This window comes from Phyllostomus hastatus, unplaced genomic scaffold (assembly GCF_019186645.2).
Source record: "Phyllostomus hastatus isolate PE091 unplaced genomic scaffold, TTU_PhHast_1.1 phas_contig_86, whole genome shotgun sequence".
Lineage (NCBI taxonomy): Eukaryota > Metazoa > Chordata > Mammalia > Chiroptera > Phyllostomidae > Phyllostomus > Phyllostomus hastatus.
The window spans coordinates 32,947,950-32,973,394 of record NW_025333977.1 but is presented as its reverse complement, the minus strand read 5'-3'; the positions used below and the strand labels follow the sequence as shown (position 1 = coordinate 32,973,394).

The window sequence follows — 25,445 nt, the reverse complement described above, 5'->3', positions numbered from 1 at the left end:
GAGAAGGAGCAAGAGAATCGTCTTATTGCCTTTATTCCACTGACGGCCCAGCTGGCCCCGCTGCAGGGCATAGGGCCGAGCCTTTACACACTCACCCACGCTCTCTGTGCAGGCCAGCACGTGCACACACACAAACACACTCATACACATCATATCTCTGGCTCTGAGAGTCAGTCTCTGGGGGGCAAGGGCTGCTCCTCAGCCTGCCCCTGCCTGCCCTTTTATGACAGCACCAAGGGTGGGGGCGGGGCAGGGCCCTCAGCCCCCCAGAACAAGTCCCTGTGCAAACTGGAGGTGCCAGTTGGCTCTGGAGTGGGGGTGTCACATTTCCCCATTCCTGGAGTCCCCTCCTCCAGTTCCTGAGGGAGGGACTGCTCTCTGCCTACCTGGGGGGCCACACCCCTGCCAGGGCTGGGCCCTATTGAACCCAGGCTTATCTCCCACCTGCCCCTGCCGGGACCTCCGGCACTGAAGAACAGTCGAGTCTGAGGTGGTGGAGGTCTCCCACTGGAGAGCAGGAAGGCCTGGGCACCCGAGGGGCCTGAGGCGGGGTCATCACCCCTCTCCTAATCCATCTTCAATATGAAGAGGTGTTGGGCACAATTTCTGGGGAGGGAGCACAGGCCTGGAGGAGAAGTCCCAGCTTGGGCCCTCCCCAAACTTTCATCTTCTGGGCCATAGCCTAAGGCCAGGCATCCAAAAGTCCAACAGTCCAGCTGACTGGTCAGAGTCCCTCTGTGGTCCTTGGGGGGTGCAACCCCGTGGGAGCTGGGTGTCAGACCTGCACGGGCAGTGTCTGGTTCATCTGCAGCCGCATGTCCTGGATACTGCTGAGGATCTTCTTCTGGTGGCCAGCCAAGGTGACTCCGATCCGGAGCAGGTCTCTGCAGATGGGCCAAGGGCAGGCTCAGTCTCTCCCTTCCTGCCCACCACCCCCAGGCCCAGCTCAGCTCAGAAACCCCTGCCCGGCCCGGCCCTGCCCTGCCCTGCCCAGTCTGAGGCACACTTACTCTGCGGTCATCTGAGCCACCAGGTCAAAGGATGCAAACCCCGCACTGACGAAGCTCTCTTTGTACCGCCCCATCTTAATGGCGTCCAGCCAGTCACCCACTGTCGTGAAGGTTGTGTAATCTGGGACTGTGCGGTCCAGGAGGGGCTGTGACATGCTGTGGAAGAAGGGGACCTGGTGAGTCCTGATGTTAGGGGAAAAAGGGGGAGGGCTGCTGGCTCGAGAGCAGGGTAGGAACAGGTGCAGAGGTACTGACCCAGACTGGGCGCTGGCAATGACCTTGAGGCTGGCAGCATTGCGGATAAGTTTGTCCAGGGTGTTGACAATCTGGGAGAACTTGGGCCTGAGGTTCCGGTCCCGCACCCAGCAGTCCAGCATGAGCTGGTGCAGGGCTGTGGGGCAGTCCATGGGTGGGGGCAGCCGGTAGTCCTGCTCCACAGCGTTGATGACCTGAGCCGAAAGCAGGGACACCTGGAGTGAGCAACCACTCTGCTCCCCAGCCATGGACAGTTCTTGCCCCCCCTCCCCCCACCACTCTGGCCCCACTCACATCCTGGTTGCTCATGTCCCAGTAGGGTCGCTCTCCATAGCTCATGACCTCCCACATGACAATTCCGTAGCTCCAGACATCGCTGGCAGAGGTGAACTTCCGATAGGCTATGGCCTCTGGAGCAGTCCAGCGGATGGGGATCTTTCCACCCTGGTGGGGGGCGCACATGCCCTTCACCCTATGACTCCGGGCTGGTCCCCAGCCCTGAGCCCCTGCCTGGTTGGCCCCGCCCCCAGTCTCCCTCCCGGCTGCTTCCTGTACCAGGGAGCTGGTGTAGGTAGGATCAGAGGGATCATCCTCAAGGAAGCGGGAGAGGCCAAAGTCTGAGACTTTGCAGACCAGGTTGCTGTTGACAAGGATGTTGCGGGCAGCCAGGTCTCGGTGCACGTAGTTCATCTCGGACAGGTATTTCATGCCAGCAGCAATGCCCCGCAACATGCCCACCAGCTGGATGACGGTGAACTGTCCATCGTTGAGCTGGAGACAATGAGCAAGCTCAGGCAGACCCATCCCCTCCCTCCTGGCCCAGGGCCTGCCCACGGCCTGCTTGCCCACCCTCTCCAAGTCCTCCAAGACTGTGCGTTGCGTATCCCTGTGACCACGTCCAGAGGGCACTGAGGGTAAGGAAGCTGCCCTACTCTGTGACAGGCATCTGTATACAACATCTCTGTTAATCCCGGTGAGTAACCAAACAAAACTTTCCACTTCCATTTTGCAGCCAAGGCAGCTCGACTCGGAGGCTGAGCAAAGCCTGAGGTCACGCAGGCAGTGGGGGCAGAGTCAGGATGAGAACCCTGGTCTCCCTGGCTCTGAAGGCCCCACACCATGCCACCCTGATAAACACTTATGGACTTGAGAACAGGGTCTGTGTGGCCCATGGGAGGGGCTGGCTTCCTCGGCCCAGCTCTCCCGGGCAGGGGAGCGGTGAGGGGTTGGGGCTGGCTCCTACCCGGAGGAAAGAGTCCAGGGCGCAGTTCTCCATGAACTCGGTGAGGATCATGACTGGCCGACTTTTGGTGACCACGCCCTCCAGCCGGATTATGTTGGGGTGGTCAAACTGACCCATGATGGAGGCCTCGCTTAGGAAGTCCCGCCGCTGCCTCTCAGTGTAGCCCACTTTCAGCGTCTTGATGGCCACGAACACCTCCCTGCGGCCAGGCTGTTTCAGCCGACCCCGGCACACTTCCCCAAACTCCCCTGCAGGGCGCGGGGCACAGGGAGTAAATTATTTCTGGGATCGCTCACACACGCAGCCCCCCTCTGGGGCAACCCCTCCTCCCCCAACCTCTCTTCCCCCTCGTGCCCCCAGGCACTCACCAGCTCCAATCACTTCCTCGATCTTGACGCAGGACACATCGATCTCCTTGGCAAACTCCCGCACCGCCTCATTAGGGTCCTCGTAGGTGAACGGGTCAATGTAAACTTTCATTCCGGGGGCGACTAGAGAAAGAGAAGGTGGGCCCACACTTCAGGTTGGGGATGGCGAGGAGACACATCAGCCTGCACCCACAGGCTGTCACCCCTAGCGGGACCACAGGCTGTGACCTCTCTGCTAAGCCAGCTCCACAGTCCTCTCTGTTGAAGCCACAACTGCCCCCTCCTCCCCTCTCTCCTCCTCCGCTTTCCTCCCCTCCATGAGAACTGGTGTCCATAATGATCGTGGGATTCTCCTAGGGTTCTTCTTTCACCTGCACCTCTCATCATGTCCAAACCTCTCCCAGATCTGCCCGTCCCCTTACTCACACCGCCCCTGACCTCGGTCAGGCCTTCAGCACCCCAACTACTCCAACGGCCTCCCAGCAGGGCGCTCTGCCTCTGGACCGTTCCCACCAATCTACCTGCATACCTGTCTTCCTCAAACAATAGTTTCATTATGTTACTCCTCGGCTTGAGAGCCTTTCCCATTACCTACGGTGGAGTCAAGTCCCAACTCCTCTGCCTGCCTCTCACGACCCTCCGAGGGCTGGCTGCAACTACCTGGCCCCACTCCCCGGCAGCTGTCAGACCGGTCTTCTCACTGCCCCCACAGTTGGGCACTCTCCCCACCCCACCCACTACCTTCCAGGGGCTCCTGTAGCCAGGAGGGCTCTCCCTCACCTCTCTATATCCTGTTCAGAGGCAGGCCACCTCCTCCAGGAAGCCTTCCTCCTCTCTGAACTCTTAGTGCCCTTTATGACAGGAACACCCAGCTTAACACTTAATTGTTTTTCTCACTGCTTCCTGTGTACATGCATCTTGTCTTTTTCACAGGACTCAACTGCCTTGGAGGACAGGGGTCACATCTCATTCATCTCTGAGGCTGGCAGGAATAAGGTAGGGGCTCAGGAAATGGCACTGATTGGAAGCAGGAGGAGGCATCTCCAAGGCTTGTGGGGACCAAGGGAGCTTAAGGAGTCAAACTCACTGTATTGCTGCAGCTTCTCCGTGTATTCTGAATCAGAGCCATGCCGCTGCTTCCTGGAGGGGGGGAGGGGGGGGGAGGCCTGAGACAACTCCCACAGCAACCCTTGTTTGGGGGGCCCTAGGGCACACAGGAGGGGTAGTGTGCCCAGGGGATGGACCAGTGCTTGGCTGCTAGGTTGGCAGTTACAGCAGCCACTGGGTCTTGGGGCAAGGGGCTCAGTGGACTTGGTCCACTCGGCCAGTAGCTTCAGTGGACGCAGAGGGAACAGGATGTGGATGTGGGTGTGGACATGGACCAGAGAGGACCCCTCCAGCAAGGAGAGCCGGGGCCCAGGGAGGCTGTGGCTCTGCGTTCGACATGGCAATGATTCACCTATGCGTGTGCACGCTAGGGTGCTAACGGGAAGCTCTTGTCGGCCACAGGAGCAAACGTGGGCCCGGGAGTACCTGAGACAGACAACAGCGATGACCACGACAGCCACCACGAAGACGAGCCCAGCTGTGGCAGAGCCCACGATGAGGGGAAGCTGCTCCTGGAGCTGCTGGGCACTGGAGCCTGGAGACAGAGAGGGCCCTGGTGAGTGGAGGGAGGGAAAGTGGGGGCTGGGGCATGGACGGGCACGGAGGGCACGCACCTCTCTCGCTCGTGGTCTCAAACTCAGCGGGGCGGCTGTACTGCCCATAGCCAGCAACAGTGCGGGCGCGGACCTGCACCACGTAGCGGGCATCGGGCCGCAGCCCGTCCAGCTGCACCGAGTTCTTCTGGCTGGTCACGGTGGAGGCGATGCCCTCACTCTGCAACACCAGCAGGGATTCCACAGGCGTCTCAGTGGGCCCTGAGGCCAATCGCCCCCTGCCCACCCTCAGGCCCACCCCACGGCTCCCTCAGGACCCAAGGCCTTACTCCCAAGGGCCCTTGACACTATCTGGGGATAATCTTCTCGTCCCAAGGCCTCCTCCTGCCCCTTGAGTCTCTGACCTTCTCAAAGTACTTCATCTCATAGTCTAGGATGACGCCGTTGGGCCGCTCGGGGGGTGCCCAGGACAGTGTCAGGCTGCTGCCTGAGCTGCTGTGCAGGTGGAGTGTAGGCACTTCAGACGGGGCTGGGGGAAGAGTGGGTGGCTCACCACGGGCTCCTTGGGCCCTGGCACCCTTCCCAAGGACCCAGTTCCCGTGGTCCCCTGGTGGCCCACTGGCAGGCCCTGGGAAACCTCAGCTCTGTGCAGGAAGATGACCCCGGCCCTTCCCTCCCGGGTCCCCTCCTCACCAGCCTGGTTGGTGGTGATATTCACAGCCGCATAGCGAGGGGGCAGAGGGCTCTTGCCCGAGACACCATTGACTGCCTGCACCTCAAAGGTGTAGCGCGTGTGGGCCAGCAGATGGCTGATGTGGACCCGGCGCTCTGTCAGGCCCAGCTGCCGAGGCACAAATTCCACGTTGTCATCACAGCGTGAGCAGGTCGAGGCCCCCCCGGCCCCAGGGCCCCCATGGCACTTCTTGCAGATGACATTGTACAGGAGGTCATCCCGACCCCCCAGGTCCCGGGGCTCGCTCCACTCCAGGACCAGAGAGGTCTCATTCACATTGGAGATCACACCCCGGGGTGGAGATGGCACAGCTGTGGAGAAGGAGGGAAAAGGCCCTGAGTGAGGGGCTCTAGGACCACCCTGCTGCCCAGAGTCCCTGCACATTCCAACCTGCTTCCCACCTCCTTGCCCCTGCCTCTGCTTTAGTAAGCAGAGTTCATTTCCTATACTTCTTTACTGGGCAGACTCCTATTTAGTCTTCAAGGTTCAACTTGAGGTGTCACCTCCTCTTGGAAGCCTTCCTCGTTCATCCTCTCCCTGTCTTCTGCACTCCCATAACACAACTCCTGGGCATCCCTCCAGCCCAGCACTCAGCACAGTATGTGGCCATTATCTGTTTTCATCTCTGTTCCTCCCACCAGGCTGTGTTTTAGGCAGTGACTGTATCGGATTCTCCTCCACCTCCCTGGTGCCTGGTACAATGCCTGGCACACGAAAGGCCAGAGCAGGGGGAGAGCGGGACTCCAGGCTGCCTGAGGGATGTGAGGTCCCCTCTGTGGTTGGAGCTGAGTGAAGAGAGCAGAAGTTCTACACAGAGGGAGATGGGCTAGAGGCCCAGCCAGTTCCTGATGCTTAGGAGCTAGTAGGTGCTCATGAAGTGTTAATGGAAGGGCTGAGCCAGCCCACCTGAACTCTATCAAGCTCAGGGCCAGCCATCTCCTAGCTGTGCCATGTTGAGCACCACCTCTAACCTCCTGAGCCTGGAGATACTCATCGTGACTGTTTACGCCCTCCGAGGCTGGCCTGCAGAGGCGAGGCCTGGAGCCGGGGAGCGCGAGGATGCGCGTTCACTCACTGGTACAGGCACTGTCTGCAGAGTCCGAATCGGCACGGTAGAAGTTATTGTGACAGGTGCAGATGCTGGCGGCTGGCGAGGTGGTACGGCTGTTGGGGGGGCAGGGGAGACAGGGCCCCTCTCCCTGCTTCGCCTTGTAGCTCCCAGGGGGGCAGGCTGTGGGCAAGAACAGGAGGGACATGCTCACCTCCCTTCCCTGCAGAAACCAATCCTCCACACCGCTGTGAGAATCTGGCCTTTCCCCAGCAGGTCTTGGCCCCTCCACCTCCTAGACTGTGGGGGCCATGCTGCTATTGCCTAACTCCAGCTGCAGCTACAAAAGGCCCTTTTGCCCTGTGGAAATCCCACATCAGCGGATTCCTCCCCAGTGCTGCCCCCTCACCTGGGGCCTCACCGATGAAGACTTCAGCCTAGACGGCCTGGGCTTGTCAAGGCCGGGAAAAGAGAAGAGGAGGAAGAGGTGGAAGATGGGAAGAGACCACTACTGAACTGGCCGCACCCTATACCCCGCCCAGGTGCCTCGCCCCTCTCTGGAGCTCAGGGAAAATCGAGGGACCCTCAGGGCCACACCAGGACAGGCTGGAGATGGGGCTTCTGAGTCTCACAGCCAACCTCTCTCCCCACCCTCCAGGAGCAGGGCGGCAGCTTCTTTCTGCTCTTGGGCAGGGGTGGGTGCTGAGGGGTGAGAAAAGGAGAGAAAGAAAGCAGGCAGGAGAGCTGGGGTCACCTGGAGTTCAGAGGCCTCAAAGCATCCACAAGGGGATCCCCAGGCTTCAAAGAGAGCCCAGAGCTGGATGCCTGACCATCAGTTCTCTGCCCTCTCTCCTGCCCTCTACCATCTATACTAGGGCCCTGGACCTGGGCTCTGTATGTTCCCCAGATCTAGCATGGCCATATAATTTATTATCCAAACTGGAATATTTTGAGAGTGAAAGGGGTCACTAGTAATAATCATGTTAGGACAATGGGCATGAACTAGAAGGGCCTTGGACACACTAAAGCATGTGGTCACCCTATCCACAAATGACTACCTCCAGGGAGGTCATGCAGAGTGTGGAATGCCCAGAGTTGGGGCTATGTCTTTCTCTGGGGTTTACTCTCCCTTCCCTAAGGTGATATTCCATCCAAGCTCTTTAGAGCCAGTGGGGGAGGGGGCAGAGGCCAGGCCAGCCTGGTTGCTGTGGGAACCAGCATGCATTTCCTGCCAGGGACCTGCAGAGTGTTAGCCCCTCTTCAGGCTGTCAGGCTCATCACCCCCACCCCCTTTCTCCACTTAGGAAGAGGAAGTCTGGGGGCAGGTTCCCAAAGAGAAGTGAGAGGGGCCCGGCAAGGCGCTCTTCACCTTCTCAGGACGACACCCAACCCCGCCTCAAAGACGGCTTGGGGCCGCCAACCCCCTCGCGCTTCGGGCTATGCTTAGAGCCAGCTGCCACCCCACAAAGCTACAGGCTTCAAGTGCCACGGGAGAGTATTGAGCAGAGGCGACAAAAGACGAGGCCCGAGACATCCTGTCCTGCGTGACAGATCACTGGCCCAGGCTTCAGGCCCAGTTCCCGCAATCCCAGCTGTGAGGCCTCGAGTGCAGAGCCTCTTGGAGACTCAGTTTCCTTCTTGGCAGAATAGGGGACATAACTGGACTGGCCTTACGAGGTGGTGGTGAGCCTCAAATAAGAGAAGTCGAGTACATAAGTCTCGGCAAGCCACGGGGCAAAAGCCTCTTAAGCTCCTGTGTGTGAGGTAAGGACAAACGATGCCTGATCGCCACGCATCCCAAGGCTCCGAGAGTCACAGCTGAGCTCCCGCAGAGCTGGTGCACACCATGCGCCAGGCACTGCTCCAAGGCTTCACATGCCTCGGCTCACTCGAGCCCCACCACATCGCCATGAAGAAATCATTACTGTCCCCTTTCTGCATATGAGGAAACAGGTTCGAGAGTTAAGTAATTCGCCCACGTTCTCACAGGTGCTACGAGGCAGAGGCAGGACTCGGATTCCAGGGACTGAGCCCCTGTCTACGGTGCATAAATAATGCCTGTCACAGAGCTGATAAGACCCCAAGGTGAAAGGGCCGAGCACGGGGTGCCCACAGCCTCCGCCCACACAGCTGTACTCCCAGGGTGAGGCACACCCTTGAGCAGGGACAAGTACGCATCTCTGCCGGCCTCCTGAGTCTGACCAGGTTCCCGGGGCACCTCCTTGTCAAGGATTCTCCACGTCTCCCTTCATTCTCCACGTCTCCCTTCAAGGTTCATTTTTTTCTCTTTTTATGTCTGTATCTCCCCATATTTTTTCTCATCTCCCTCCTTGCATGACATTCTCTGCACCTGATACCCCTCTTCCCTTTCCGGCCCCCACCCCAGACCTGATGCCAGACTACCTTGTCTGGCGGGTAGGGAGCAGCAGACAGGGGGCAATAGGCGGCTGTGGCCCAAGCACTTCCCTCCCCGCCCACCCAAGGCCAGTCCCCACTCACAACGGCACTGGGACTCCTTGGCAGCTGGCTCATGGCCGGAGGCACAGGTGCAGGCACCCACAGGCACCATCCACTCCCCGTCACCGTTGCAGTACAGCTTGAGTGGCACCGACACCTCTACAGCATTAGCGATACAGGTGCCAGGGGCAATGACCAGTGAGGTGGGCTCGGCCCCCGTGAGGGTCTCGGGAAAGAGGGCGAAGCCTGCGGTGGTGGATGCACACTTCTTATAGAAGGCACGCACAGAGATGAGCGACATGCAGGCACCCTGGTCCTGGAAGGCCAAGTAGAAGCCGGCCTTGGACAGCTGCCCGAAGCTGCGCACCTTGGTGTTGACACGGCCAGAATCGAGCCTCGAGAAGCTCTCATCGGGGGCGATGGTGTCCACCTTCACATAGGGATTCTCCATCCAGAAGGGGGAGGAGGCCGAGGCCACATCGCTGTCAGCCTCATAGTAGAAGAGGTTGAAGGTCTCCTTGCAGGAGCCAGGGATGTTGGGGATGCTGTTGCAGTCACGAACAGTGAACTTGAGCTCCACGTAGACCCGCTGCACATCCCGCCGCCAGATAAACCCCGTGCGAAGCCAGTTGTTCTGGTTTGACTCACGCACGTTGCACACCTGGTACGTGCGGATGGGGTTCATGGCCTCGTCGTAGCCACTCACTTCTTCCCACTGTGCACGGACCGAGTGAAAAGACGGAGTGAGTACCAACGTTTGCCAAGTGCTTACCAGACGACCGGATCTGCTGTGTTTACTTCGCAGATATGCTTCTGCGGTGCAGCAGCTGAACACACAGACTATCTGCGCTCACATCGCAGCTCTCGGCTGGCTGTGTAACTGCGGACAAGTCGCTCAACCTCCCTCTGCCTCCACTTCCCCATCTGTGACATGGCGTGAATGAAGATGTACAGGGAATAAATGACTTTAAATGAATAAAGCACTCAGGACACTTGATAAGTACCATGTGAGGATTGCCCCTAATGTTTATTATCTTCGTGCTTTAGTTTCATTGTCTCTAAAAAAAGGCTGACTGGAAGTAAATGGGGCTGTGAGGAAGTCACACATGTAATGGGCTTGTAACAGTGCCTGATAGAGAGTAAGCATGCAATCCAATCGGCTATTACGTTTATCCTTTACAGCAACCTCACAGGAAGGTGACTCTGTCGTCCCCACTCCAGAGAAAAGGAAGTCAGGGCTTGGGAAGGCAGGGACTTGTCCAAGCACTCACAGTCAGCCTCGGTGCTCCAGAGCTTAGTGCAGTTGTGGAGGCCAACTAGGGAGGCTAATTAGAATAGTTCAGAGATGTCGGGGCTATAGGATTTTAAGTCAAGAAATGGAGGCCCAGAAATAAACTGCCTCGCTCAAGGTCACAGAGCGAGTTAGAGGTCTGGACCCAAGGTTTCCTGGTTCCCAAGCCAGTGCCGCTCCCAGGGGTCCAGGAAGGAAGGAGGCAGGGTGGACACGCCAAGGGCTGTCAGGCCGGAGAGGGGCAGGACGGGCTGCAGACAGGCTGAGGGGTGGGCAGGAATGGGACAGAGATGACGTGTGTAGGAGAGGGACAGAGGCAGGTTGAAGGGTGAGAGATAAAAATATCACAGAGATGGGCGTCAGGCACAGAAGGCAGGTGACAGGTGGAAAGGATGGGGGTGCTGCAGGAGTTGAAACTGACAGGCAGCGAGAGAGGCGGCCTTCCTCCAGCCCTGGGAAGGCGAGGAGGGTGGATGCTGGAGAAGCGAGTGGTGAGGAAAGAAGTCTTACCCCACTTTCTGGATGAGATGTCCACGCCAACTCAGATGTCACCCATTTTGTGTCCATAAGGGTCTCTGCGGGAGCAACAGAAGAAAAAAGATCAGGGTGGGAAGAAAGGTTACCCAGCAACGGCCAGAACACTGGAGACCAATTCCTGCCAGGCACCCCTCTCCCCCTCCCCCAAGTCCCCCAGCCCACAGCTCCCCTGCCCTGGAGAAGACTCTGCAGCCATCTCCAGAGATGTCACCGCCCCAGAGGTGTCAGCTCAGGCCAGCTGAGAATGGGTGTCCGCTGCTGACCCCAGGCCTGGGTTAATGAGGCAAGAGCCAGGGCCGGTTCGCACACCTACGGCCTCTGCTAATCTCCACACAAAGGGGCCAGCAGAGCCTTTATGCTGGAACAAAGGCCCGTGTGCTTCAGACCCTGCTGCCCAGGCCTCCCTGGACTCCATTCCCAACGAGAAGGCCCAGCCCCACACACCCTGCCCCGAGGAAGGGGAGGGCAGTTAGAGGTCAGAACCCACTCCACCCCAGCCTCCCACTCAGCCACCTTGGGTGAACAGGGCAGGAAAGCTCTCTGAGGGTGGGAAGGGGGCCACCGAGACCCAGCTCCCTGAGAGCTAGTGCAGTTCTTCCTACAACCTTTAGATAAAGGTACTGTTGGCGTATCCCTTTTGCAGATGAGAAAACCGAAGCTCAGAGGTATTAATATATATAAATATAAATATATTTATATATATAAATATATGGTCTAAGGTAGAACTGCTAGGACTCGGGGTGAAGGCTTGAGAGGCAGCTCAAATGCAGCTGACTCTACAACTAACCCCTTAAAACCACAGCATGCTCCCTGCAATATGGCCCTCTGTAAAAGAGAAACAGAGAAAGCCTGGACAGCTGCTGTGTATCCTTTAAGTCTCAACCAAGTGGTCGCCTCCTCCAGGAAGCCTTCCCTGACCCCTAAGACAGGATTAGAAACCTTCCTTTGTGCATCCAGGGCCAGGGGCTTTGTCACAGCACCAGTCCTTTTCTGAGCTGCAGTGTCTTGTCTGTTTCCCTCCCCTCCCAGGAGGAGCCCGTTAATGTTGCTGACATATACCTGCTCTCCTCAGAACCTGGTTCTGGCCCTGGCTGGCGTAGCTCAGTGGATTGAGCTCGGGCTGTGAACCAGTGTCGCAGGTTCGAATTCCAGTCAGGGTACATGCCTGGGTTGCAGGCCATGACCCCCAGCAACCCCACATTGACATTTCTCTCTCTCTCTCTCTTTCTCCTTCCTTTCCCTCTCTGAAAATAAATAAATAAAATCTTTAAAAAAAAAAAAAGAACCTGGTTCTGGGTTCTGACTAAACAACTCTGCTGACAGTGTGACCCCAAGATCAGATCTAGGAGCAAGAAAGAGGGAACAGAAGTGCCAACTCCTTTCTTGAGGTAAAGGCGGGACAGCCAGCCACCCTCCCCTACCCTCTCAGCTGGAATAGGGCACAGTCACCCCAGAACTTCTGGAGGCCTTTATACCAACAGCAGAGCAGGCTGAGGGTACCCAGAGGGGAAAGACCCACACCCCACAGGTTCCAGGCTTGTGGCCTTCGCTGATTTCCTGCGGTCTGGGTCTGAGCTAAGATGGTGAAGGAGGCCGTTGTGGCCCCAGTTTCTCAAGTGAGGCAGTGGGGGCGGCCGGGCAGCAGCCAGTCCCTGCGGCGCTGGTCCCTGGAGGGTGGGCTGCAGGGTGAGCTCTCCCAGACTCAAAGTCGTCGTCATCGTCGGTGGCCTGACAGGCCCCTCTGGCAGACAGACAGACAGACAGACGCAGACATTGGGCGGGGGGGGGGGGGGGCGGTACGGACAGGAGGGAAGAAGAGACCGGGCAGAAGCAGGGGCCCAGAGACAGGCAGGGAAAGGGGCTGGCGGGTGGAGCAGGGGCCTCGTGGAGGCGGATGGTGGGCGGCTCCAAGCAGGAGGGATGTGCAGAGGCGGCGGGCGAGGACCAGACAGCTGGGATGGCCGACGGCGCATTACAAAAGACAGTGAGATGGAGAGACAAGGAGGCCCAAGGAGACAGAGGCAGAGAGGGAGGTTGCCAAGCGGCCTCTACCCCAGCCAGCAGCCCGATGTAGTCCTGTCCCAGGGAGCCGGGCCAGCCCAGCCCAAAGCACCCCTCCCCCAGCCAGCCAGCCAGTCCGCCTGCTTGTCTGCCCGCTGCCCGCCACCCGCCCGCGCTGCTCCCTCGGCTGCCTCCCTCCTCCCTCGCCCTCACTTCCTTCTGCTCGGCCTGTGCCAAACCCATCTGGAACTGTTTAAACCCAAATATTCAGCCCCCTCCCCCCTCCAGCCAGATTCCTCCACAGTTTAAAACAAGCCCTGCGCTGGCTCTGAGGGAGGGGAGGGGAGAGGGGGACGGTGGGAGGAGGGGGGCGGGCAGGAGAAAGGGGGAGGCTCTTCATTTCTGTTTAATTTCTGGGGAGCGAGAGAGGGAGGGAGGGGATCGGCCCTTGGCCATCGCTCAGCCTTGGCCATCGCTCAATCTCGGCACATTTTTCCCATTAATGAGGAGAGGACTTGGATTTCGAGTCCTGTGTGCCTGAGGAAGGGCTCCGGTCACCCTGATGGGGAGGGGGCTGGCTCTCTGGGGGAGGGGAGGGGTCTGTTCCCTTCGCAAACAATCCCAGCCTCTGGAAGGGTGTGAGTGGAAGGGAGGGGGACAGAGCCCCCGTCTGTTGGGAGGGAGAGTCCCAACCCAGCAGAGCCCACCTTTTTTTCTGCTCCGTGTGTGGTGTGGGTGTGTGCGCTGGGGCTGGGGCAAAGGATATGAGGTACGGCGGATAAAGACAAAAGAAAAGTGAGTGAGCAGTCTCCAAACGCCCAGCTGTTGCCTGCACCCGACCCTCCTCTGTTCCATCATGTGGTTGCTGGAGGGGGACCACAGGGCAGCTGGCCACTCCCAGATACAGGGCTGGGTCAGCGAGGGAACACCGAAGGCCCCCCAAAAGCAAGCAGGGAAGTGGACCCCAGGCCTGGGGACATTCTGGGACTAGGCCTTTAGATGCTTAGAAGTGAGGCACTACCGCTTTCAAACTTCCGCAGAGCGCCAGAGAACAGCCACGTGGCGGCCTCCCTGTGGCCTTCGCCTGTGCACAAACACACAGACGCACACGTTTTGTGCAGTTCTCGGGGGCTAGGCTCACTCCCCACCGCTGCGGCGGAGGAGCGACAAGTCAACACATACGGTGGACAAACACACGCAAAGCCGCAGCTGCCCACGGACGCACACACAGCTTCACACGCAGCCACGGTGGTCCATCTCCCAGATACACCGGGCGAGCACGTCGGCTTCCTCAGACACTCACACACAGAACATCTTTCCTGGCCGCAGACCCAGACGCACTCACACTGTCCACATAGGTGCAGACTTCCTGACACCGGCGTCTGCAGAGGGACACACACCCAACATTCTCCCGACACACACCACTGCACACACTACTGCCAGTCACAGGCTCCAGTCTTGAGTGTGGGCAAGTGCAAACACAAACACCAGCTCTCCTGCACAGACTCTTACGTGGTCTTACACAGTCACACACACAGAGGCCCCCTGGCACTGAAACACGCGACAGGCGCGTACAGACACAACGTAAGTGTAAACATCTAGAGTTTGAGTAAAGCCTCAGAGGTGCACCCTTCACGCACGTGCAACATACACACACACGCTGCATGGAAGGCCTCTCCATGGCAGGGGTTCGGAGGGGGCAGTGTCCACTAGGAGAGCAGTGGTACTGGGGCAACCTTGACTAGAGGTGCAGACGTGCTTCCCTGCGCCCCGGCAGCAAAGGTCACAAGGCGGGGGGTGGGGCAGGGGCATGAAGATGATTCTGGGTGTGGCTGGGTGCAGCCTCCCCAGTGCAGCCTGTGGCCAAGGAGCAGGCCACTTCCCTGCCAGCACAATGGCACTGTCCCAAGGGCCCCTGAGCCTTTGGGGAGAGGGTGGCATCATGAAGAGATCTAGCCGCAGGACCTTCGAGCAACACTTACACACCTAAGTTGGGGGGTCCAGCACGAGGAGAACAGGGCTTGTGTCTGAGAGCCTCATTGGGTCATCCTAGTGAAGCAGCACCAGCTAGGAGCCTGCCACCAGCCCCGGCCGGCCCCACACTCCAAGGCCCCACAGCCCCCACCCTGTAAACGGGTGTTGGTGAGACACAGGGAACCAAAAGTTCTAGAGAAAGAAGCGAGATGCCTCCCGGCCCAACTCCAGGCAACGGGGCTTTGAGGTGGTGGAAAAGGCCACGCTGCACCACCCTGTGCAGGGGCAGGAGGACAGAGAGGCTGTGGCCTGGGCGAGAAGGTGCGTCCCAGAGCCTTGCCTGCAGAAAGGAAGAGCTGCATGCCTCCCCTGAGTTGCACCCCCCAACCCCCCCACACAGAGGGTCCCCACCTCAGCCAACCAACTCCAGCGATCTGTCCCCAGTCTTCTCTGGTGAGGACCTAGGCGTCTTGGGGTTCTCTGCCAGGGGACCTGGAGGGCCTAACTCACTCAGGGCCACCTTTCCCATCCATCTGCCCCCACCATGGTCCCCTGGCACTCATGTCTTGGAGAGAGGGGTGCGGAGCATCTCAGAACAGAGAACACATTTTGTTTTTCATTCTTCTCCTCAGATCATGGGGGTTTATAATTAAATAAACCTGAGAGGGAGGAGAAGGGAGGAAAAAGCAAAGGGCAGGGAGCCCAGCTGCCTCGGTGCTCATCCATGCCCCCTACCCGAGTCCTGGCCCCACCGGCCTGTCACAAGGCTGGACAGACAGACAGCCCTTCCCAGGGATCTGGGTCACAGTGGGTCTGGCCAGGAGTCTGGGGACAGAAGACAACAAGAGACCTGGTGCCAGGGCAGCCCTTGGGGGCAAGAGGCCGCTCCCACCCCATCAGGTGTCCAGCTGTACCCAGGCTGCCTCCCCAGCACTCCCCTCCTCCAGTTGCCAATCCCGACAAACCAGTTTGACTCAGCACAACAGGCAGGGCTACAATTTTCAAACTATGCAGCCCTGGTGATTCAGCCTCTTCACGCTGTTTAATTAGTATAAGGCCGGGTGGCGGAGGCCTTGCCCATGGCAGCTTCAGCTTTCGCTCGCTGCCACCGAGGCCACAGAGGCGGCGGCAGCAGTTCTGTCTAAAGGGAAGGCAGTGACAAGCAAACTGGTTCCCAGAATACCTGCCACTGTCTCCCAGCAGGAGCTCTGAAGTGCTGGCTCATGACAAACAGGGACTGGTGGCGGGGGCGGGGGAGCAGAGGCAACTCAAACAAGTGAGCCAGCCGCAAAAATCCCAGGCCATTGTCCCGCTCAGTCACCACATACGCAGTGGTCAGTGGTCAGTGCCGCAGCCTGAGAAAGGGCCGGACTCACGCACTGCCCCTGTGCCTCAGGAACCGGTTCCCCTGCGGCTGCAGCTCGGCTATCGTGGCTTGGCCAGGAGGGGGCCGGCAGCGGCGGCTCCCACCTCACAACTGCTTTTCCATTTTCTCAACAGGGTCTGCCATTCCCAGCAGGGGCCTGCCCCCTCCTGTCTCAGGTGCAAGGACTCTGGTCCCAACAGCCCTCCTCATCCCACACCCCGGTCCCGGTCTGCTCGCCGACTGGGTCCCACTCCCATTCTTGTTCCTGAAAGGGAGGGTGGTCTCACTTGGGAGACTGGGAACACTGCTGGAAAGGAGACCCAACAAGGTGGCCTTGTTTCCCTGTGTCTGTGGGTAAATCTGAGGGCAGTGTGTGTGTGTGTGTGTGTGTGTGTGTGTGTGTGTGTGTCGGGGGTGGGGTAACCAGTCAAAGGGCAAGGGGCGGGGTATTTCTTCAACCAGGGAGGACAAGCAAGGACTCTGGCTCCATCGTCATGGAAAACTAACGCGATCCTTTGATACAGAGTTTTGCAGAAGCCCAGGTGTGCAGGGAGGGCAGAGCAACTGGGTGCTAGCCAGTATTTAACGAGCGGGTCCACGCGGGGCTGCATTCTCAGCTCACACACCCTGAGCCTAAATATAACGACTGGAGGTTCAGGGAGCCAAGGTCTCCCCTAGGCCAAGGGAAAACCATATTCTGGCAAAGCTAAATGGAAGGCTGGAGCAAGGAGACTAGGTCCCCTGCCCAGAAAGCCTGAGGCACTGAAGAGATCTTCAGTGCTTGTCCCCTAGTCGCAGCCAGGACATCCAAGCCTACCCATCCCACCATCCAGCTCCATCCAGAATAGGGGTGGGGGACAGGCTGGAGTCAGGGACAGCTCTGCCCATCTCACCCCTTCCCTCCCAGAGCTAAAAGGGGAGGGAGGTGGGGTGACAACTTCTCCCTCCTTGGACGACCTTCCCTCTCCCCATTATTCTGTCCTATAATCACTCTCCAGCAGGGGAAGGGCACAACTGTAAATTTTCACTTCTGATGTTCCCTAAGGAGCAAACCCTGGGATAATAATAATAACAGCTAATCCTGGAATAACAATGGCTATGTGCTCAGCACTCCACACACATTAAGGATTCAATCCTCACAACAGCCCTAGGACGTGGGTACGATCCCATCCGACTGTGAGGGAGAACTGGAGGGTGGGTAGGGGTGCCGTCTAGGCTGTGATCAGTGCCTGCAGTATCTCTCTTTTTCCTTTCATTCTCTCACACACAAACCAAGGACCCTAAGGTCTGGAGTTGGCGGAAGGAACTGGTGAAAGCCACGCTTGGGAGGCACTGCTGCTTCCTAGGGGCACCCCACACTGGCCCAGCCTCTCAGCAGGAGAGCAGCCCCAGAGCCCACTTCACAGCTGACGGGGGAGGAGAGGGATGGGGTAGGGGCCACAGCTCACCAGGTCTTGGCCTCATAGTCAGCCCCTCCCTCTGCTCCCTGGTCTCCAGAGACCAGCTCCCAGCTAGGGCCTGCCTCAGAGGCCTAGCAGAATGTGAGGGTTGAAAAGGAGGAGGGGAGGAAAAAAGACAGGGAGAAGCGGGGAGCCTCCTCAGGTAGTCCTAGCACCACTGACCCAAACCACACCCCCGCCCCATCCTGAGCACCAGCGCCCACTGCGCCCCACAGCAAGGGCCCTGGAGCCAGCACATGTAGCCCCATAAGCGTGTGTGCCTGTGTCGCCTCTCCTGGGCCGAGACACGGACCTGGGAACTTCAACAGGCTCGCTGGCTCACACCCTTGAGGCAACCAACAACAAAGCCCGCACTGGCTTCTCATGCCAGCGATCCTATCACACACATGTGGATGAGTGTGCGCAAGTGTGGGCGCGACCTTGGTGTGTCTGTCTGAATTTGCATGTGTCCATCCGTGTGAATCGGTCTGTCAGCAACCAGAGGGCTCAGAGATAAAAGCAGTGGGGCGGGGCGGGGGGGGGGGCGGGCGGTGGGAAGTGCAGGGAGTACATAGGAACATTTTCTCCATGGACAAAATCAGAAAGTCCCAGAAGATACCTTTCTCTCAGAACTATGGTTTTCTTTTTCCTTCCACCCTTTAACCTTACCCCCACTGTGAACGTAGGAACAGAAGTCGGTTTTGTTCTTAAACTAAGAAAGTGACTAGATCTGTTAAAGACATCAAAGTACTGCCTATATTCTAATTTTCCCCAATTTTTTGTGCTGCCCTCTCTTCCACATTACAGGTTATTCTTTCCTCATTCCATAGCTCCAAGTTTTTTGAAACTGTGTGTGTGTGTGTGTGGTTTGTGTCCAGTGTCAGTTCCCCTGTCCTCCATAGGCTTGTGGCAAGTGGCAAGTGTGTGAGCTCTCCCTCCAGGGCAAACAACACTTGGGCTGTTCATCCAAGTACAGTCATTTGGAAGTTGGAGCCATCCTCTCAGCAGCAGTCTGGGCAGGTTTCACGGAACCATGGAGAAGCCCGGCCTTTTCCCACTGGCTAAATGGGTAAGGCACCTGGCTGCAGTGCTACCTGGGGCAAACCCCACCACTTCATGGGTTCGAGGGAGACCCGAGCACTCGGGGGTGTCCTGCAAGAAGGTGGAGGGGGATCCACAGAGCGGTGTGCAATGTCCACGCACACAGCACCTCGTGTGCAGTTGGCACTCGGTAAACCACAAACAATAACAGGCACCCGCCTCTCCACCCCCGCAGCCATTCCCCGACAAAGCGGGGTGCGTGCACTCATACTCATAATTATCTCCAACGGGCTCGAAACCAACGCCGGCCCCAACCTGGGGAGTCCTGTGTTGCCCCCACCCGACACAACTCGGCAGCACCTTCAGAATCTCCGCCTTGCCTGCGGGTCGCCCACACTTCCTCGCCTCCTGGAGGTCCCGAAGGCCCCGCTTCTCCGCGGGGTACTCTCACAAAAGCGCATCGTGGGGCCAGGACTCTCGGGACGCTCACCCGAGTCAAACTGCCCGCGATCTCACAACCCGTGGACCACTGGTTTCGGAACAAGCCGGAGCCTCGGAGGCGTCTCTGGGAGCATCCTCACCACCCAGTCCTCCAGCCCCTAGAGCAGGCGAAGGTGGGGGACCCTTCTCCGACGTACGCTCAGCCCGCACCGGACCACCCTGCGGGCTCTCTCCGGCCCACGCTAGGGAGACCAAGCACCTTAATCCGTGGAAGCGCACCCCGACGCTGCTCACCTTCCAGAGCATGACAGCAAGCAGGCAGCAGCAGTAGCAGCGGAGGGAGCAGCGGCAGGAGCCCGGGTGGCGGCAGTGGCGGTGGTGGGCGGGCTCGGGCCATGGCCAGGCGGGCTCCGAGAGCCGAGCCGGGCCGCGCCAAGCCGCGCCGGCAGGGCTGCGGACACCCGGGTGAAGGTCCGCTCGTCGGGCTGCGAGGAGGACTCGTGAACGGTGACAGGAAATCGAGCAAAGAGAGGGTGCAGTCGAGACGAGCGATTCCGGGGCCGAGGCAACGCTCCGATCCGGCGATGCTAGCAGGTCGATCCCGTGGGAATCTGGACGGACCGGTCCAAGAGGATCCGGGGCGCTGGAGAGCTCGGAAATGCAAAACTAGGGAAGGCCGACCGGGGTGAGAGGGAGCAAGCAGTGGTAGTTCGGGGTGCGCGGTAATCCGGAGGTGCGCTGCGGGCTCGACTTTGATCCGGGACTCCCGGCACTCAGGCCGTCGGAAGGCAAAGGACGGATCTTGCCGCGGCGCTCACGTACTCACTTCTGCGGTACCTAGAGCTGGCGCGGCCGCTCTGGGCGAGAGGGGCGGGAACGGCCCTCTGCCTGTTAAAGCTGAGGCCCCGCCTCTACTCACCGGTCGCCCACTCACAGACCATCAGGACGGCTGGTTCCGCCCTGACAGCTCTCTGTTGAAGTTCAATTGGCGGCGCCTCCACCAAGCCCATCCTCAAGGTCCCGACTGGGCGGGATCAAGGAAAAGATGAATTAGATTGGGCGGAGCAATACTGTCCATCACAGGGAAAACCCGCCTCCTGTCGCCCATTGGCGATTAGTAAACCAGAAGCTGCTCTCTAGATACAGTGAACCCGGGGCGCCCCCCTGTGGCCTATATATGCCCAGGGACGCCCCCACATGGCTGTCTTTTCCGCAGAGAGGTTCAGACCCTAAATTCAATTTAGGTCTCACCTGAAAGCACTCACCTCGACATACCCTGCGACCAGAGCCTTCTCACTCGATTGTTCCTTCATCACTCACTCAGCCACGTATCTTATCCTTCTCTGAGCCAGACTCCAGTAACTGCTGGCGCTACAGCAATGGCTAAGGCAGAGCTTTGCATTCCCTTGGAGCTAGTTTAGTGGTGGAGGCAAGCATGAAGTCATCACAGCCGAGAGTAACAGGTATTATGAAGGAAAGACGGTTCCTAGAGCACATGTGAGGGGCATGGCTCTGTCAGGTACTGAGAAAATGACATTCAAGCTGAATATGAATGATGAGTGGTAGGTGAAGTATGTGTGTTTGGGGAGTTGGGGGGGGGGGTTGATTCAGGCAGAGCAAACACACTTTGTGTGAAGTGCCAGGGTAAGAGAGACTGATATTCATTGAAGGAATCTGGGAGAAGTGAAGCTCTTGAGTGCAGAGTCTGAGAGGGGCTGAAAGAAAGCTTAGAAGTGTGGAGGAACCCGAGGAATTGTTTCAGATTCATAAGACCTTCCTGAGAGCTAGGGTTTGAAGCAGAGGCACTACCCAATCAGATTAGCATGGCGGCTCTGGGAAGTATGGGTGGGAGGAGACAAGGGTGGAAATCAGCTCAGAGAGGAAGCTGTACAGTGGTCAGGTAGAAGATGGTGTCCTGGGCTAGGGCAGTGGCATGGAGGGGGAGAGAAATGGGCGGGTCTAATATGCGTTAGGAGGTAAAGAGTTCTCGGGGTTTGTGACTGAGTAGTTGAGAGATATGTGGTAGATGAAGACATCAAAGAGAACCAACTGCAGGTTTCTGGTTTAGAAAACTGGACTTCTACCCCATTTGATCAACAAAATTTATAAGGTGCAATAAACACTCTGGGACAATAGGTCTCATTTATTAAGTGGCAGATGTTATTATAGCCTAATGTTACAGACAAAACTGACACCTAGAAAGGCTTAGTGACTAGCTCCATGTCACAGTACTAATAAGTGGCAGCAGTGGGGTTTGAACAGAAGACTGTACAGCTTTTAGACTAACTCATTGCTCTTCATCAGAGATCTAAGGATCACTCAGGTGCTTGTTAAGAACTCAGAATCCTCACCTTTAACAGGAACCTAAACAACAAAACAAAGAAACAAGCAAAATATAACCAAAAACACTGAAACAGAGGACAGGCTGACAATGACCACAGGGGAGAGAAGAGGGAATTTCAGGGGACATTGGGAAGGGTTCATGGGAACAAACTTAAAGGACACATGGACAAAAACTAGGGGGAGGGTGGTAATGGGAGGGAAGTGGGGAGGGTTGCGGGGGGGCCTGGACTGGGAGTAAAAGGGAGAAAACTGTATTTGAACAATGATTAAAATAAAATAAAAAAAAAAGAACTCAGAATCCTGAGCCACCCCCTGCACCTCAGATCTTGGACCTCAGAATCTCTGAGACACGGGCCCAGCATTCTGTATGTTAAACAAGTACTCCAGATGACCCTGGTGCACACTAAAATCTGAGAATCACTATCAGTGTGCAGCCTCTCACTGCCCTAACTGGAGAAACGTGCTTCCACGGGCCTTCTGAGCCTTGCCCCGATGCCCTAAGATTTCTGGAGGCAGAGAGTGAGAGACCAGATCCTAGGTGGCCTCAGAAGCAAGATGGTGGCACCTAATCATCTCACTGTGAAGTACCCTAGTTCCAGTCTGGAAGCTCCACGGGGGTAAGTGGGGCCACAGAGGCAGTGCTCGAGGACCTTGCTCTGAGAGAGGTCAGTCCTGGCCAGACAGGGGCACATGGGGTACATGAGGCTGAAGCAGCAGTGGAGGTGAGGGTGCCTTGAGACAGAGGCCCAGATCCCACCCCCACCCCCATGGGAGGTACTCACTGCCTCCCAGATCTGTTCTCAAGCCCTAGAGATTTCCAGCAACATTGCTCAAGGCCCTAGGCCCACAGAGGGGTCTTCCAGGTCATCTCGTGCAGCTCTCCCACTGCACAGCTGGAAAGCCTGAGGCCCAGAGAGTGGGCTGCTTGCCCCACGGTCCCCTCTACCCTGGGTGCTGATTGGAGATGGACAGGGTAAACACCTCAGCAGGTAGCCTAGCAGCAACACCTCCCAGCTGGAGCCCTGCTACCTGTGAGGCAGATCTGTGAAGCCGACACTCCTGTTTGCACAGCATCTGTGCCAGCCTAGGCCTCGCCCTGGGCAAACACAGCATGCGGGGCGGCAGGCAGCGAGCTCCTTTGTTCTTGAGGCCGAAAGCAGAGGCAGCAGGGCCAGGAGGTATCAGAGGGCCCGTTCTGACCGGATGTTGGCACCATGGTTCCCACGGGAATGCTTCCTGATCAAGAGGCCAACAGGCTGAAGGGCATCTGGGTATGGGCTACAACAGCCTATGGCAGGAAGGTGACCAACCGCCTGGCAACATAGAGGACATGAGAGGGAGCAGGTGGAGGGACGCAGACTGAAAGCCAGACCAGATAAGAACTAGAACACTTTCACCTCTCCAGGGCTGGGTGGGCAGAAGGTGCTAAACTGCTTATCTGTCCAGGCTGAGGTTGTGCCAAGGAACCCAGGGAGCAGGCTCTGATTTGGAATGAAAGGAAAACACCTAGACTGAGGTCCAGACACCTCTCTCTGCACCTGTCATCCTTTGCCCATTTGAGTCCTGGAGGAAGTTCAGTATAGAAGCAAGAGTTTGGGCTTTAGCATCAGAGAGACCTCCTGCAAACCCTGGCTCAGCCATCTACCAGCAGGGGGACTTATGGTAAGGGGCTGGTCCCAGGAGGGATGAAAATCATACCCCTCTTGCAGGGTTATTGTAATGCTCTGCCACAAGGACCAAGAGCACTGCAGGTACCTGATAAGTGGGCCCTATGATAATTAATGCCCAGTCCCAAGAACCACGCTGGAAACACTGTCATTTTGGGGACAACTAGAAGAATGTGTATGCACTGAATTGGGGCTCAATGCTCATGTGGCTCTGATCAATTTCAGATTCTCCTTTAAAAGATGTTGTGGGTACTCCTTTATGGGAAGAGAAGGACAGACTTGGGGAGGAGCAGTCTGGTTGGAGGTGTGGGCTTGGGACTGAGAGTGTCACTTTGGACTGGCTGCTTGGGAGACCTGTCGCATGTGTGAGTGAGCTCATTGAGCAGACAGCAGGCTTCACCTCTCCCATCTCCCTCCCTGACCCCTCCGTGCCATCTAAGCAGCCTCGATGCTGCTCTCCCCACAGGGCCTTTGCACTGGCTGTTCCTTCTGCCTGGACCCTCCTCTTCCAGCTCCTGCGTAGGGCTGCCTCTTCTCAGAATACAGGTTTCTACTTAAAGGTCACCCCCGACCACTTCGATCTCCTCCTCACTCCCCACACTGCCACTCTTCTATGTTCCTTATACTCCTCAGTACTAGATGAGATTATACTGCTCAGGCATGGGTTTACATGGATAGTGTCATTCTCCCCTTCTGGAACATAAACTTTCTGAGGGCAGGGGCTTGTCTTCCTCACCACTGACTCCTCGGTGTAACTGCCAGTGCCCTGCATGAAGTAGCGTCTGGCTAACAATCCACTAAATGAATCAGTGAGTACAGCAAATCTGGGCATCCATGCCGTTACTGCCTCTTCCCAAGGCTGTGGCCACCGTTGCTCATCGGTCATGGACTCCCTTCAGTGTGATGCTGCCAACTGTCCCATGGATCTATCGGAGTCGGCGCATGAAGTTGCACCGACCCTCCATCCCTAGAGTGGACAAAGGTCTCCTGCCTGGTACCCATGTGACCTCGTGGGAGTCTTTTAAAGCTCCTTGGCCCTCAGCTTCCTCATCTGATGTCATCAACATGTAGGGAGTCTTTCCGCCTCTCCTTTACGTGTTGGGCGCCCAGTCTGGAGCCACCAGCTGCCTGCAGACACACCAAACCCCCAGGCACGGGGCTCAGTTCCTGTCCTTCCCTTAAATCACAGCCTCTCCTGCACTTTCCTCTCTCTCTGCTTCCCCTGTGTTCTCACCAGTCCCAAAAGGCAAGGCTAGAAGCAACCTTCGGCACCTGGTCCAACAAAGCCCTCATTTTCAGGTGAGGACACTAAGCTTAGAGAAGGAAAGTCAACAAAGACTCCTTGTCCACACCCAGAGCTTTGGCAGCAGCCATCTCTCTCCCCTGGACCCACCCCCACCAGCCCCCAGCCCAGGGCCTGGGTCTGGGCACTGGTGTCAGCACGTCCTCTCCTCTCCGTGATGGGGTGGGGGTGGCACCGCAGCTTCCTTCTGCTCCTACTGGGGTGCACTCCCAAGCCCAGTTGGCTGGCAGCCTGGCTTCCCTCCAGCCCCAGGGGGCAGTTGGTGGGAGAAGGGTGCCCCGAGGATTCCTGGCTGCTTCCCCCACTTCCAAGCCACCCATTGAAGGGAGGGGAGAAAGGTGCCAGCTTCTTCCTCCACAGTTGCTTTCAGAGACTGCCTCGGGATGTTTGGGCCAGTTCAAGGCTCTTAGCTCTTCCAAACACAATGAAAGGCCTGTTGGCCACTTCTGCCCTTCATCTTCTTCCCATCCCACCTGCAGCATCCCCTTCATTCTCCTGAAACTGCTCTGCAGCCCGTGTCCTCCCTGTGCCACAAGAGCTCAGTTTTGGCTTCCCTTGAGGAAGGGTGAAGGAGGAAATGGATTTGTATTGACTGCACCTCTCTGTGATCTAAGTGGAGGTGCTTTAAACCTCTCCCAAAGAGAGGGCACCTCTCGCCTTTGAGCCTGCCTGCACAGAGAGCTCTTGTTTGCACAGCGTCTTTTCTGGTGGAGAAACCAGAGCCTCCTTTTCCAGGAGCTATTTGGGGAAACACTAATGTTTGCAGGAACAGAGAGCCAGCCCCCTGCTCAGGAGGGCAGCGAGGACCCACAGGGATCCAGAAGTGCTCATTAAAGGCCCATGTCCATGGACACTAGGGGACAGTTTAAACATGGGAAAAACTGGAGCTCTTGTGTTTAATTAGGAAGGAGGAAATATCAAGGATGAAGGGAGATTTTGAGGGAGGCAGGCTTTAACTCGATGCTCCACATTACAGCCCATTTATTGAACAGGTACCGTGTGCTGCGGGGCACAGGCATCCACAGGCGCTGCCCTGCACTTGGAGGGGAACTCTAGGACAGGGTCCACGGAAGGCTTCCAAGGAGGCAGACACTGAGCTGAGACCAGGCTGAGGCCTGGACAAGAGGAGGAACTGGCCAGGACTGATGACAGAGGGAAAGGCTGAGGAGCAGGGGTCCTCAGCCCCAGACACACAATGAAATCACCTGGGGAGTTGTTAAAATTGAAGGCCATCCCCCTACCTGGGATCCTGGTCTGGAACAGAGCC

At 57.6% G+C, this 25,445-nt stretch overlaps 1 protein-coding gene across 1 annotated transcript; it reads right to left on the bottom strand.

Annotated features, from left to right (window-relative positions):
• Nucleotides 1-17: 17 nt before the first annotated feature.
• On the bottom strand, nt 18-19,725 carry EPHB3 (EPH receptor B3). The gene is made up of 16 exons (XM_045851342.1): nt 19,160-19,725; nt 10,577-10,641; nt 8,818-9,490; nt 6,346-6,501; nt 5,231-5,581; nt 4,942-5,066; nt 4,598-4,757; nt 4,410-4,518; nt 3,964-4,016; nt 2,877-2,999; nt 2,509-2,756; nt 1,821-2,036; nt 1,560-1,709; nt 1,266-1,459; nt 1,011-1,166; nt 18-884 (listed from the first exon to the last, which is right to left on the bottom strand). The coding sequence occupies exons 1-16, from the start codon at nt 19,260-19,262 to the stop codon at nt 776-778; spliced, it is 2,991 nt and encodes a 996-aa protein (XP_045707298.1). The 5' UTR covers nt 19,263-19,725; the 3' UTR covers nt 18-775.
• Between the last annotated feature and the right edge of the window lie 5,720 nt (nt 19,726-25,445).